Genomic DNA, 13,535 nt, shown 5'->3' with positions numbered 1-13,535 from the left:
GCGCCACACTGTCTGTGTGTGTGTGTGTGTGTGTGTGTGTGTGTGTGTGTGTGTGTGTGAGAGTGTGTGTGTGTCTCAGACTGTGGACGTGTAAACTGCTGGTGACTCCTCAGTCCCTCAGAACTGCCCGTTACTGTTACTAACACAGTTACGGCCAAAGACAGTTTGTAAATTCCACAATCTCCCGCGGATATTAATTTGTTTGTATTTGGAGAGATGTGGAAGTATCTGTAGACTCACGTTCCACAGTGATGGTTATGGTCCTCTCCACTGCTCCATGTCCATTCTCCGCCACACACTGATAGTCTCCAGCGACCCTGGGTGTACCGTGAGGAATCTCCAACCACAGCTCGTTGTTGGAACTTGTTCTGTTCAGTGTGACACCATGATGTCGCCAGGTCAGGTTAGAAGCCGGGAAGCTCGCGGCAGAGCAGAGTATCGCTGTAGATCTCCCTTCTTTTATATTGATCGATGAAATATTAATCTTATCAAGAGAAGTAATGGAGAGATTCTGTGGGGCGTCTAAAGACAAATAAAGATAAGTTAACGTACATTGGCTGTGAAGCACTTTGAGAGACCCTGAGAATGTCAAAGGTGTGATATCAAAGCAAGTTCCTTCATCACAAAGCACGTAATCCAAGCAGACACTTTAGTGCAGCACTGAGGGAGCGCAGCACTGTCGGAGGGGCAGCACTGAGAGAGCGCCGTTCTGTTGGAGGGGCAGTACTGAGGGAGCGCCGCACTGTCGGAGGGGCTGTACTGAGGGAGCGCTGCACTGTCGGAGGGGCGTTATGGAGGGAGCGCTGCACTGTCGGAGGGGCAGTACTGAAGGAGCGCCGCACTGTCGGAGGGGCAGTACTGAGGGAGCGCCGCACTGTCGGAGGAGCGGTACTGAGGGAGCGCCGCACTGTCAGAGGGGCGGTACTGAGGGAGCGCCGCACTGTCAGAGGGACAGTACTGAGGGAGCGCCGCACTGTCGGAGGGGCAGTACTGGGGGAGCGCCGCACTGTCGGAGGGGCAGTACTGAGGGAGCGGCGCACTGTCGGAGGGGCAGTGCTGAGGGAGCGCCGCACTGTCAGAGGGGCGGTACTGAGGGAGCGCCGCACTGTCGGAGGGGCAGTACTGAGGGAGCGCCGCACTGTCGGAGGGGCAGTACTGAGGGAGCGCCGCACTGTCGGAGGGGCAGTACTGAGGGAGCGCTGCACTGTCGGAGGGGCGGTACTGAGGGAGCGCCGCACTGTCGGAGGGCCAGTACTGAGGGAGCGCCGCACTGTCAGAGGGGCAGCACTGAGGGAGCGCCGCACTGCAGGTGGGGCGGTACTGAGGGAGCGGTGCACTGTCGGAGGGGCAGTACTGAGGGAGCGCCGCACTGTCGGAGGGGCAGTACTGAGGGAGCGCCGCACTGTCGGAGGGGCAGTACTGAGGGAGCGCCGTACTGTTGGAGGGGTACTGCTGAGGGAGCGCCGCACTGTCGGAGGGGCAGTACTGAGGGAGTGCCGCACTGTCAGAGGGGAAATACTGAGGCAGCGCCGCAGTGTCGGAGGGGCAGTACTGAGGGAGCGCCGCACTGTCCGAGGGGCAGTATTGAGAGTGCGCTGCATTGTCGGAGGGGCAGTACTGAGGGAGTGCCGCACTGTCGGAGGGGCAGTACTGAGGGAGCGCCGCACTGTCGGAGGGGCAGTACTGAGGGAGCGCCGCACTGTCGGAGGGGCAGTACTGAGGGAGCGCCGCACTGTCGGAGGGGCAGTACTGAGGGAGTGCTGCACTGTCGGAGGGGCAGTACTGAGGGAGCACCGCACTGTTGGAGGGGCAGTACTGAGGGAGCGCTGCATTGTCGGAGGGGCAGTACTGTGGGAGCGCTGCATTGTCAGAGGGGCAGTACTGAGGGAGTGCCGCACTGTTGGAAGTGCCGTCTTTTGAATGAGACATTAAACCGAGGCCCCATCTGCCCCCTCAGGTGGATGTATAAGATCCCATGACACTATTCAAAGAAGAGGTCCCCCAGTGTTTTAGCCAATATTGATCAGTAAAATACAGATGATCTGGTCATCAGCATATTGCTGTTTGTGGGATCTTGCTGTGTGCAATGCAGTCTATCACGGGTAATGTAGAATTAAGAATGTCCGTACTTACATTGCACAGTGAGTGCGAGGGTCTGCTCCGATGAAACAGATGGATATCTGACTCGGCAGGTGAGAGTTTGTCCGTGGTGTTTGAGTGATGGAATCAGGGACAGAACAGAAGTATATGTCAGAGTGACGCCATGCTGAGTTACACTATTTGAGACTGACCCGGGTACGTCAGTGTGATTGACCCAGGTTAAGACAGGTGCTGTTCCAGTGCACGTGGTGTTGAAGGTGCAGCTTACGTTCACACGCTTTCCTGCAATCATTTCAGCAGGGAATATCCTGGGTTTATCTGTGAAACCTAACACACAGAGAATGGATCCTTTTAGATAAATATAACGTGAGGCATCAGTTCAAATAGAAATCACAGTCCCGCAAGAGAAAGTACTTTTACAAGGATAATACCAGAACTGAGAGGTTACAACGATCAGGAAAGATTGAACAGGCGGGGGCTCTTTCTCTAGAAAAGAGAAGGCTGAGGGGTGACCTGACAGAGATCTTTAAAATTAGGAAGGGTTCGATAGGGTAGACGTAGAGAAGATGTTTCCACTTGTGGGGGAGACCAGAACTAGGGGCCATCGATATAAGATAGTCACTGATAAATCCAATAGGGAATTCAGGAGAAACTTCTTTACCCAGAGAGTGGTGAGAATGGGGAACTCGCTACCACAGGGTGTGGTTGAGGTGAATAGCTATATGTAACTAGGTAAGCGAAAGTACTTGCCTATTTCCAGGTTTGGCGGAGTGTCTGTCACTAAGCTTAATGCACCTTCACTCCAAGACTCTTGAATTGACAATACTGGGTGGGGATGGGGGAGCAGGTCACAACTGGCTTGGCACTCTCTCAGAGATCTCTGCCAACATTAAATTAAATTCTGTCCACGGCAGTACGGAAACAATTTGCATTTATCCCTCTACCAGCACCTAAAACATATGGGGCAAAAAATTGCGCTAACTTCGCCGGGCCTAGAGAAATTAGCGCCCCCACGGCGGAAATTCATTGGTAGCGCCCCAAGAGGGAAGTGAGGCGCTACCGGAAGCGTCCCGCATCCCTCTTGGGGCGCTGCAAGGGAATATTGCAGGGCTACGTGCCGCGGTATTGCAGGCCTTCCTCCCCTTCTTAAAGGGGAGGGGCCTTGCGCAGGGCCCAGCTGGGCCAGTGGAGATCGGGAGTGCCGGGCTCTTGGAGCGCAGCCGGTACTCCACGGTGGGTGGAGGGGCTGGTGATGGCAATGGGGGCTGTGCTGGCAGGCGGCCAGCAACAAAAATAGCCGCCCGGCACCTCGCCTTTAATTAGCGCTGCCCTGGCTGCAGGTAGGCCCCGCTGACCCCATCGGATATAGTGTCTGGCGGTAAGTCAGGGGGCGATACTGAAGATCGTGGCCGGGGCGCTAACGGTTACCGCTGCTGCTAACCTCCCGCTGAATTTTGCGGGAGGCATTGGCAGCACCGCTCCCAGGCGCTAGTTGCTTTGCGCCCCGTTAGCACTTTCTTAGGGCGCTAACAGGAGGCGCAAAGCAACCGAATATTTCCCCCTTTGCATTTATCCCTCTACCAACACCTAAAACATATGGCGGGGGGGAAATTCGGTTGGTTTGCGCCTCCCGTTAGTGCCTTAAGAGGGCGCTAATGGGGCACAAAGGAACTGGCGCCCGGGCGCGGCGATGTTTGCGCCGCTCGCAAAATTGACCAGACATTTTGCGGCGGCGCTAAACACTACCGCCACGATCTCCTGCGCCGACAGATCGTGATGTCAGTCGGGCGTGCAACGCCCCGGTAGCGCCCCAGGCCAGATATTGAGTGGCGCCCCCTGCCTTACCGCCTGCTGCTAGCAACGAAAGGTTGAGGGGCACGTTTTGCCGTCAGGAAGGGACTGGGGGAGTGCTATTCAAAGGTGACTGCTTCCTGCCTTTTTTTGTTGGTGACATTTTTGCACCACGCATTCTGAGAGAGAGAGAGAGACTTCTGGAGAGATTCAATGCTGTGTGAAGGAGTTTGGGGTACTGAGCAGCACTTTGCAGGTTCATTTTGATTTGACCAACTTGCATCGATTTAGAAGAGACTGTGGGGGCTGCACTCTGAGCTCTTTCCCTGGGCCTTTCCATTGTTCTTTCCAGCAGATTTGATGTACAGGTCTCTCCAGGCCGAGATTCAAGGCTGCAATGAGCAGGGTGTGGATGGAGAGCAAGGTCGACCCTCCCCTTTAACAACTGTCCGGCGCCAGTGTGTCTGTGTTCCGTTGCTGACTGACATCACATGAGCTTCGCCAGCACTCTGAGGTAGCTCCTCGCTCCTCGGCGTTAGCGCCTTAAGAGAGGTATGTAGCGCCTGATTTAGCGCTCCAATCACCTCCAGGGGCGATAGAAGCCAAGTTTGCCGTCAGAGGCGATAATTAGCGCCAGGCGCTGAACTTTGCGCCCAGCTGATAATTGCGCCCCAAATGGTGCGATACTGAATATCGCCCCATGATCTGTTTTTTTATGTCATTGCTGTTTGTGGGAGCTTGCTGTGCACAAATTAGCTGCTGTGTTTCCCACATTACAACAGTGACTACACTTCAAAAAAGTACTTCATTGGCTGTGAAGTGCTTTGGGACGTCCTGAGGTGGTGAAAGGCGCTATATAAATGTAACATCTTTTGTCCGTATGTAAGACTTTTAAACACGATTGGAGAGAAAGATGAGAGTCGATAACCTGATAACAATGATGGACACAGTCAAGACATTCAATCATTGATAATAAAGTGAGTATTCGAGGTTGCTTTAGGACTGAACTGGACGGTATCGCCAGGTTATTGATAATCAGACGCTGTGTTATAATGTGCTGTGTTTTGTGTTAATATGTAACCGCCACAGGTTATGTTATTTCCCACTGACTGTTGAACGTGAATTGTTGAGTAATTATAACCCAGCACTTACCAGAAACATGAAGCCGTGTTGCAGGGTAGTAGCTCCGCTGATCACTGTTGGGAAATTCTATTCTGAAATAATAAGGTCCTGCGTCTCGCTGTGTGATGCTGTTTATAATCAGGGAACAGTCTCCATCTCTCAGGTCTCCAGACAGCCGGGTCCGATGGCGAAACTGTGGTGACTCATGATTGTGATCCTTGGAGTGAAAGGCTATAGTCGATTGTCTCCACCATCTCCGTTCCTCATCATTAAACCAGACTCCACCTCGTGGTTGGTTTGCCAGACGCGATGGATAAGTGTAATGACATGGAATCTGTGCGCACAAACCTTCCTGTGCTGTCACCTCTCGTGGAGTCTCGCCTTTCCACTCCTCTGACAATACAGCTGGAGAGAAATATCAATATTTAGCACTGGATGGCTGGTCGCTCCACTGGACTCGATATCCACCCCCTCCGTCACTGGCGCACAGTGTCTGCAATGTGGACCATCTACAGGACACACAAGGAACTCACCAAGGTTACGCTGACAGCACCGACCTCCCCTGTGACCTCTACCACCCAGAAAGACAAGAACAGCAATGTGATGGGAGGCCCATCACCTCCAGGTCACACAACTTCCTGCCTTGGACATATATCACCATTCCTCCATTGTCGCTGGGTCAATATCCTGGAATTCTCTACCTAACACCATTGTGGGAGCACCTTCAGAACACGGACTGCAGCGGTTCAAGGAGCAGGTCCACCACCACCATCTTCTTAGGGCAACTAGGGATGGGCGAGTATCTCCAAGTATACTACATCTACTACATTACCCTGATCTACTCTTTCTGTTACTTCTTCAAAGAATTCAATAAGTTTGGTCAAGCATGACCTTCCCGTTTGGAATCCGTGCTGACTATTCTTTATTATATTTCCGGTTTCTAGATGTATTTCTATTAGATCTTTGAGTGAAGATCCCATTATCTTTCCTACCACCGACGTTAAGCTAACTGGTCTCTAGTTCACGGGACTTGTTCTATCTCCCTTTTTAAATATAGGAATTACATTAGTTGTCTGCCAGTCCTCTGGCACTATTCCCTTTTCTATTCAATTTAATATATATATATAATAGTGTCTCTGCTATCTCTTCCCTAGCTTATTTTAGTACGGGCCGATGTAATCCATCCGGACCAGATGTTTTATCCTCTGTGAGTTTGACTAGTTTATCAATTTGCTCTCCCGCCCCCCTGGAATCCCGGACATGGGAGTGGATAAGTTCATTCTATATTGTCTCACGGACCTCAGGACCCTGTTCAGTGAAGCAAATCTTCCAGCCAACACAATGCCTAAGTGACGCACCAAGTGAGGTATATTCTGTGCTGATTTACAAGGCAGGAACAGTGGATTAGGATCCGTCAGAACGCACGCCATCATGAATCACTAATTATCCTGAGCTTCTTGTTAGCTCTTCAACCCAGCCGATTGGCTACGCTGATTCAGTCTACCTGGCCCACTTTGGATTCTCATTGTCTATGGAATCTCTTCGGATTCTCATTGTCTAAGGTATCTCTTTGGATCCTGATTGTCTGAGGAATCTCTTCGGATTCTCATTGTCTGAGGAATCCCTTTGGATTCTCATTGTCTAAGGTATCTCTTTGGATCCTGATTGTCTGAGGAATCTCTTTGGATCCTGATTGTCTGAGGAATCTCTTTGGATCCTCATTGTCTGAGGAATCCCTTTGGATCCTCATTGTCTGAGGAATCTCTTTGGATTCTCATTGTCTAAGGAATCTCTTTGGATTCTCATTGTCTAAGGAATCTCTTTGGATCCTGATTGTCTAAGGAATCTCTTTGGATTCTCATTGACTGAGGAATCTCTTTGGATTCTCATTGCCTGAGGAATCACTTTGGATCCTGATTGCCTGAGGAATCACTTTGGATCCTGATTGTCTAAGGAATCTCTTTGGATTCTCATTGTCTAAGGAATCTCTTTGGATTCTCATTGTCTAAGGGATTATTTTAGGCCCAACAATATTGATGTAGGGTGATTCCGATACACCATTGTAGACTGACTTGTCCCCAAGCTCAGCACTGGCCCTATTCCAGCAGCCTCTTTGAAGCACAGGAGCGAATCGACTCTGGCCTGCGCTCTGAATGTGTCGGTGGTGCAGGGCGTTGGGTTCATGACTTTTACAGGCGGTCTCACAGCATGTTTGTTAAAACTGAACATGGCCTCACACTAAACGTCGGTGGCAAACACCTCTTGCTCCGTTTTCGTCTGAAATATTCATGGTTTCAGCAGGAAAGGTAAAGAGTTGCTGATAAGGAGCTTAAATCATAGAATCATAAAATCTTAGAGCACAGAAGGAGGCCATTCAGCCCATCGTGTCGGCTCTTTGAACGAGCTCTCCAATTAGCCCCACTCCCCCCTGCTCTTTCCCCACAGCCCTGTAAATCTTTCCCCTTCAACTATTTCTCCAATTGCCCTTTTGAAAGTTACTATTGAATCTGCTTCCACCGCCCTTTCAGGCAGCGCATTCCAGATCACAACAACTCGCTGTGTAGAAACAATTCTCCTCATCTCCCCTTGCCTTGGAGCATAATCATCACTGAGCAGTCAGCCTAAATTTTAGTTTATGCGGTGAGTTGTTGTGATCTGGAACGCGCTGACTGAATTGGATAAATACTTGAAGGGAAAATTTTCCCAGGGCTGTGGGGAAAGAGCCGAGGGGACGAGTGGGGCTAAGTGGAGAGCTCTTTCAAAGAGCCGGCGCAGGCACGATGGGCTGAATGGCCTCCTCCTGTGCTGTATCGTTCTATGATTCTATGAAATTTAACTGCACAGCAGATCGGAGGCAAACAGGGAGACTCGGTATATATGGCACCCTGATACACTTCCTAGCTTGTCTGCTTTTTATCTTTACCATATCTTGCACCCTTATCATGTGTGCTATCATGTTGAGAGTGGGCAGGAGGTGTGAGGACTGAACTGCCTGTCAACTCTAAGTGCTGCAGTGGTGCGGTCATGTCGACTTGTAACTAAAATTAGGATCTCTGCGCTCCTCCAATTCTGGCCTCTTGTCCATCCCCGAGTTTTACGGAGGGGATTCCAGGGCTTAAGGTCTAGACGGCTGAAGGCACGGCCGCCATTGGTGGAGCGATGGAAATCGGGGAGGCACAAGAGGCCAGAATGGGTGGAACGCAGAGATCTCGGAGGCTTGCAGGGCTGGAGGAGGTTACAGAGATAGGGAGGGTTGTAGGGGCTGGAGGAGGTTACAGAGATAGGGAGGGTTGTAGGGCTGGAGGAGGTTATAGAGATAGGGAGAGTTGCAGGGCTGGAGGAGGTTACAGAGATAGGGAGGGTTGTAGGAGGCTGGAGGAGGTTACAGAGATAGGGAGGGTTGTTGGGGCTGGAGGAGGTTATAGAGATAGGGAGCATTGTAGGAGGCTGGAGGAGGTTACAGAGATAGGGAGGGTTGTTGGGGCTGGAGGAGGTTACAGAGATAGGGAGGCTTGCAGGGCTGGAGGAGGTTATAGAGATAGGGAGGGTTGTAGGGGCTGGAGGAGGTTATAGAGATAGGGAGGGTTGTAGGGGCTGGAGGAGGTTACAGAGATAGGGAGGGTTGTAGGAGGCTGGAGGAGGTTACAGAGATAGGGAGGGTTGTAGGGGCTGGAGGAGGTTACAGAGATAGGGAGGCTTGCAGGGCTGGAGGAGGTTATAGAGATAGGGAGCATTGCAGGGCTGGAGGAGGTTACAGAAATAGGGAGGGTTGTAGAGGCTGGAGGAGATTACAGAGATAGGGAGAGTTGTAGGGGCTGGAGGAGGTTACAGAAATAGGGAGGGTTGTAGGGGGCTGGAGGAGGTTACAGAGATAGGGAGGGTTGTAGGGGGCTGGAGGAGGTTACAGAGATAGGGAGTGTTGTAGGGGCTGGAGGAGGTTACCGAGATAGGGAGGGTTGTAGGGGCTGGAGGAGGTTACAGAGATAGGGAGGGTTGTAGGGGCTGGAGGAGGTTACAGAGATAGGGAGGGTTGTAGGGGCTGGAGGAGGTTACAGAGATAGGGAGGATTGTAGGGGCTGGAGGAGGTTACAGAGATAGGGATGGTTATAGGGGCTGGCAGAGGTTACAGAGATAGGGAGGGTTGTAGGGGCTGGAGGAGGTTACAGAGATAGGGAGGGTTGTAGGGGCTGGAGGAGGTTACAGAGATAGGGAGGGTTGTAGGGGCTGGAGGAGGTTACAGAGATAGGGAGGGTTGTAGGGGCTGGAGGAGGTTACAGAGATAGGGAGGGTTGTAGGGGCTGGAGGAGGTTACAGAGATAGGGAGGGTTGTAGGGGCTGGAGGAGGTTACTGAGATAGTGAGGCAGGGGGGTGAGCCCGTGGAGCAATTTGAAGATGAGGATGAGGATTTTAAATTTGGGGAGTTGCCGCACCGGGAGCCAATGTAGATCAGCGAGCGCAGGGTTGATCTGTGAACAGGACTTGGTGCGAATTAGGACACTGGGTCACTGCTGAATTTGGCCCACAATCATAGCTCAATAAGAAGGATCTCTCGCAAAGACTATTAACCACAAATATGTCCGAGCTGGCGATGATATTACCTTGGAGAAGTGACAGGAGGAAGTAAGATTTCCTGATCATTGTCCGCTCCCAGATATTTCATCAACTTCTCACTCTCAAGGTCTGAAAGAGAAAGGAGTTAATGAGACCTCACCTCTTGCCCGACAGCTCTCGAGAGATCAAAACTGCTTTGAGACAATGTCTTCACGGGCTAATTTGACTCACTGTGGGATGACAGGTGCTCTGCAGTGAGTTACAAGGCTTCAAGAAAGAAAAACAATGGAATACTTGCATTTCTCCAGCCCCTTTCACCACCTCAGGGCGTCCCAAAGTGCTTCACAGCCAATGAAGGACTTCTTACAGTGTAGTCACTGTTGTAATGTAGGAAACACGGCAGCCAAATTGCACACAGCAAGATAGGGCTTGATAGCTGGCGCGGACACGATGGGCCGAAGGGCCGCTTTTTGTGCTGTACAACTCTATGATAAACGGTCAGACAGTCTGTTCTTGATGTTGCCGACACTCACTGCTTGGGCCGAATGACCTCTTCCTGTGTTGCTCCCTGTGTGTGTTCAATTAGAAAGGGTTGATGTGTCGCTATGAGTCAGATCAGGAAGCTGTGTACCAGTGAGAAAACATCACGTTGTCCGGCCCTGTAAGCAAACTGTTAAAAAAGGGTTAGACCCGAAACGTCGACTCTATTTTCTCTCCACGGATGTTGCCTGGCCTGCTGAGTTTTTCCAGCATTTTCTGTTGTTATTTCGGATTTCCAGCATCTGCAGTATTTTGCTATCGTGTTAGCCCTTTGTGTCTGACACGCTGAAGATATTTCTGCTCAAAGCTGGGCAGTTGTTCTTTCTTCTTCCGTGTGGCAGTAGCAAAGCAAATTAAATGTTAATATCTAAGTGGATAACAGCGTCGATATCTTGTAGGCGGCTTGCGAGTTTCCTCTGAGGGCAGTGCTCAGTGATGTGCTCCCGGGTCTGATCAGGAGCTCCACAGTTGCATGTTGGGGATGCTTCAATCTTTCATCTTCTTCTCCTTCTTGGGCAGTCCCTCAGAACCGAGGATGAGGAGGACCGAGTCCGAAATGGCTGGCCCCAGGACATGGGGAGAACTTCCCCCTGCTGTTCTTCCACATAGTGGCCGTGGGGTCTCTTCCATCCACCTGAGAGAGCAGACGGGGCCTCGGTTTAACGTGTCATCTGAAAGAAGGCACCTCCGACAGTGCGGCGCTCCCTCAGTACTGACCCTCCGACAGTGCGGCGCTCCCTCAGTACTGCCCCTCCGACAGTGCTGCGCTCCCTCAGTACTGCCCCTCCGACAGTGTGGCGCACCCTCAGTACTGCCCCTCCGACAGTGTGGCACTCCCTCAGTACTGCCCCTCCGACAGTGCGGCGCTCCCTCAGTACTGACCCTTCGACAGTGTGGCGCACCCACAGAACTGCTCCTCCGACAGTGTGGCGCTCCCTCAGTACTGACCATTCGACAGTGCAGCGCACCCACAGAACTGCTCCTCCGACAGTGTGGCGCTCCCTCAGTACTGCCCCTCCGACAGTGTGGCGCTCCCTCAGTACTGACCCTTCGACAGTGCGGCGCTCCCTCAGTACTGCCCCTCCGACAGTGCGGCACTCCCTCAGTACTGCCCCTCCGACAGCGCGGCGCGCCCTCAGTACTGCCTCTCCGACAGTGCGGCGCTCCCTCAGTACTGACCCTCCGACAGTGCGCGCTCCCTCAGTACTGCCCCTCCGACAGTGCGGCACTCCCTCAGTACTGCCCCTCCGACAGTGCGGCGCTCCCTCAGTACCGCCCCTCCGACAGTGCGACGCTCCCTCAGGACCGACCCTCCAACAGCGCGGCGCTCCCTCAGTACTGCCCCTCCGACAGTGCAGCGCTCCCTCAGTACTGCCCCTCCGACAGTAAGGCTCTCCCTCAGTACTGCCCCTCCGACAGTGCAGCGCTCCCTCAGCACGGCCCCTCCGACAGTGCGGCGCTCCCTCAGTACTGCCCCTCCGACAGTGCAGCGCTCCCTCAGCACGGCCCCTCCGACAGTGCGGCGCTCCCTCAGTACTGCCCCTCCAACAGTGCGGCGCTACCTCAGTACTGACGCTCCGACAGTGCGGCACCCCTCAGTACTGCCCCTCCGACAGTGCGGCGCTCCCTCAGCACTGCCCCTCCGACAGTGCGGCGCTCTCTCAGTACTGCCCCTCCAACAGTCAAGCGCTCCCTCAGTACTGCCCCTCCGACAGTGCGGGGCTCCCTCAGTACTGCCCCTCTGACAGTGCGGAACTCCCTCAGTACTGCCCCTCCGACAGTGCGGCGCTCCCTCACTACTGCCCCTCCGACACTGCGGCGCTCCCTCAGTGCTGACCCTCCGACAGTGCAGCACCCCCTCATTACTGTCCCTCCGACAGTGCGGCCCTCCCTCAGTACTGCCCCTCCGACAGTGCAGCGCTCTCTCAGTACTGCTCATCTGACATAGCAGCAGTCCCTCAGTATTGCTGTTCCAACAGTGCGGCACTCCCTCAGTACTGCGCCTCCAGCTGTGCAGCACTCCCTCAGTACTGCCCCTCCGACAGTGCGGCGCTCCCTCATTACTGCCCCTCCGACAGTGCGGCGCTCCCTCAGTACTGCGCCTCCAACTGTGCAGCGCTCCCTCAGTACTGCCCCTCCGACAGTGCTGCGCTACCTCAGTACTGCGCCTCCAACAGTGCGGCGCTCCCTCAGTACTGCCCCTCCGACAGTGCGGTGCTCCCTCAGTACTGCCCCTCCGACAGTGCGGCGCTCCCTCAGTACTGCTCCTCTGACAGTGCAGCGCTCCCTCAGTACTGCCCCTCCGACAGTGCGGCCCTCCCTCAGTACTGCGCCTCCGACTGTGCAGCGCTCCCTCAGTACTGCCCCTCCGACAGTGCTGCGCTACCTCAGTACTGCGCCTCCAACAGTGCGGCGCTCCCTCAGTACTGCCCCTCCGACAGTGCGGTGCTCCCTCAGTACTGCCCCTCCGACAGTGCGGCGCTCCCTCAGTACTGCCCCTCTGACAGTGCAGCGCTCCCTCAGTACTGCCCCTCCGAAAGTGCGGCGCTCCCTCAGTGCTGCCTCTCCGACAGTGAGGCGCTCCCTCAGTACTGCCGCTCAGACAGTGCAGTATTGCCTCAGTACTGCCCCTCCGACAGTGCAGCACTCCCTCAGTACTGCCCCTCCGACAGTGCAGCGCTCCCTCAGTACTGCCCCTCCAAAAGTGCGGCGCTCCCTCAGTACTGCCCCCCAACAGTGCGGCGCTCCCTCAGTACTGTCCCTCCCACAGTGCGGTGCTCCCTCAGTACTGCCGCTCCGACAGTGCGGCTCTCCCTCAGTACTGCTGCTCCGACAGTGCGGCACTCCCTCAGTACTGCCCCTCCGACAGTGCGGCGCTCCCTCAGTGCTGCCCCTCCGACAGTGCAGCGCTCCCTCAGTACTGCCCCTCCGACAGTGCGGGGCTCCCTCATTACTGCCCCTCCGACAGTGCGGCGCTTTCTCAGTACTGCCCCTCCCACAGTGCAGCGCTCCCTCAGTACTGCCCCTCCGACAGTGCGGCGCTTTCTCAGTACTGCCCCTCCCACAGAGCAGCGCTCCCTCAGTACTGCCCCTCCGACAGTGCGGCCCTCCCTCAGTACTGCCCCTCCTACAGTGCGGCGATCCCTCAGTACTGCCCCTCCGACAGTGCGGAACTCCCTCAGTACTGCCCCTCCGACAGTGCGGCGCTCCCTCAGTACCGCCCCTCCGACACTTCGGCGCTCCCTCAGTACTGCTCCCCCGACAGTGCGGCGCTCCCTCAGTACTGCCCCTCCAACAGTGCGGCGCTCCCTTAGTCCTGACCCTCCAACAGTGTGGCGCTCCCTCAGCATAGCCCCTCCGACAGTGCGGCGCTCCCTCAGTACTGCTCATCTGACATTGCAGGAACCCCTCAGTACTGCCCATCTGACAG

The 13,535-nt window shown here is 54.3% G+C and overlaps 1 protein-coding gene across 1 annotated transcript; it reads right to left on the bottom strand.

The window, feature by feature from the left end:
- Positions 1-179: 179 nt before the first annotated feature.
- Positions 180-3,176, bottom strand: LOC147110029 (sialic acid-binding Ig-like lectin 8). Its single transcript, XM_086002457.1, has 3 exons — positions 3,161-3,176; positions 2,134-2,427; positions 180-522 (listed from the first exon to the last, which is right to left on the bottom strand). Exons 1-3 carry the CDS (start codon positions 3,174-3,176, stop codon positions 194-196), a joined length of 639 nt encoding a protein of 212 aa, XP_085858583.1. The 3' UTR covers positions 180-193.
- Positions 3,177-13,535: the final 10,359 nt, after the last annotated feature.

This window comes from Somniosus microcephalus, chromosome 12 (genome assembly GCF_052327205.1).
Source record: "Somniosus microcephalus isolate GS21.2 chromosome 12, FLI_Smic_1.0, whole genome shotgun sequence".
Classification (NCBI taxonomy): Eukaryota; Metazoa; Chordata; class Chondrichthyes; order Squaliformes; family Somniosidae; genus Somniosus; species Somniosus microcephalus.
Note: the sequence above shows the minus strand (reverse complement) of the source record. Positions and strands in the feature narration are given on the sequence as shown.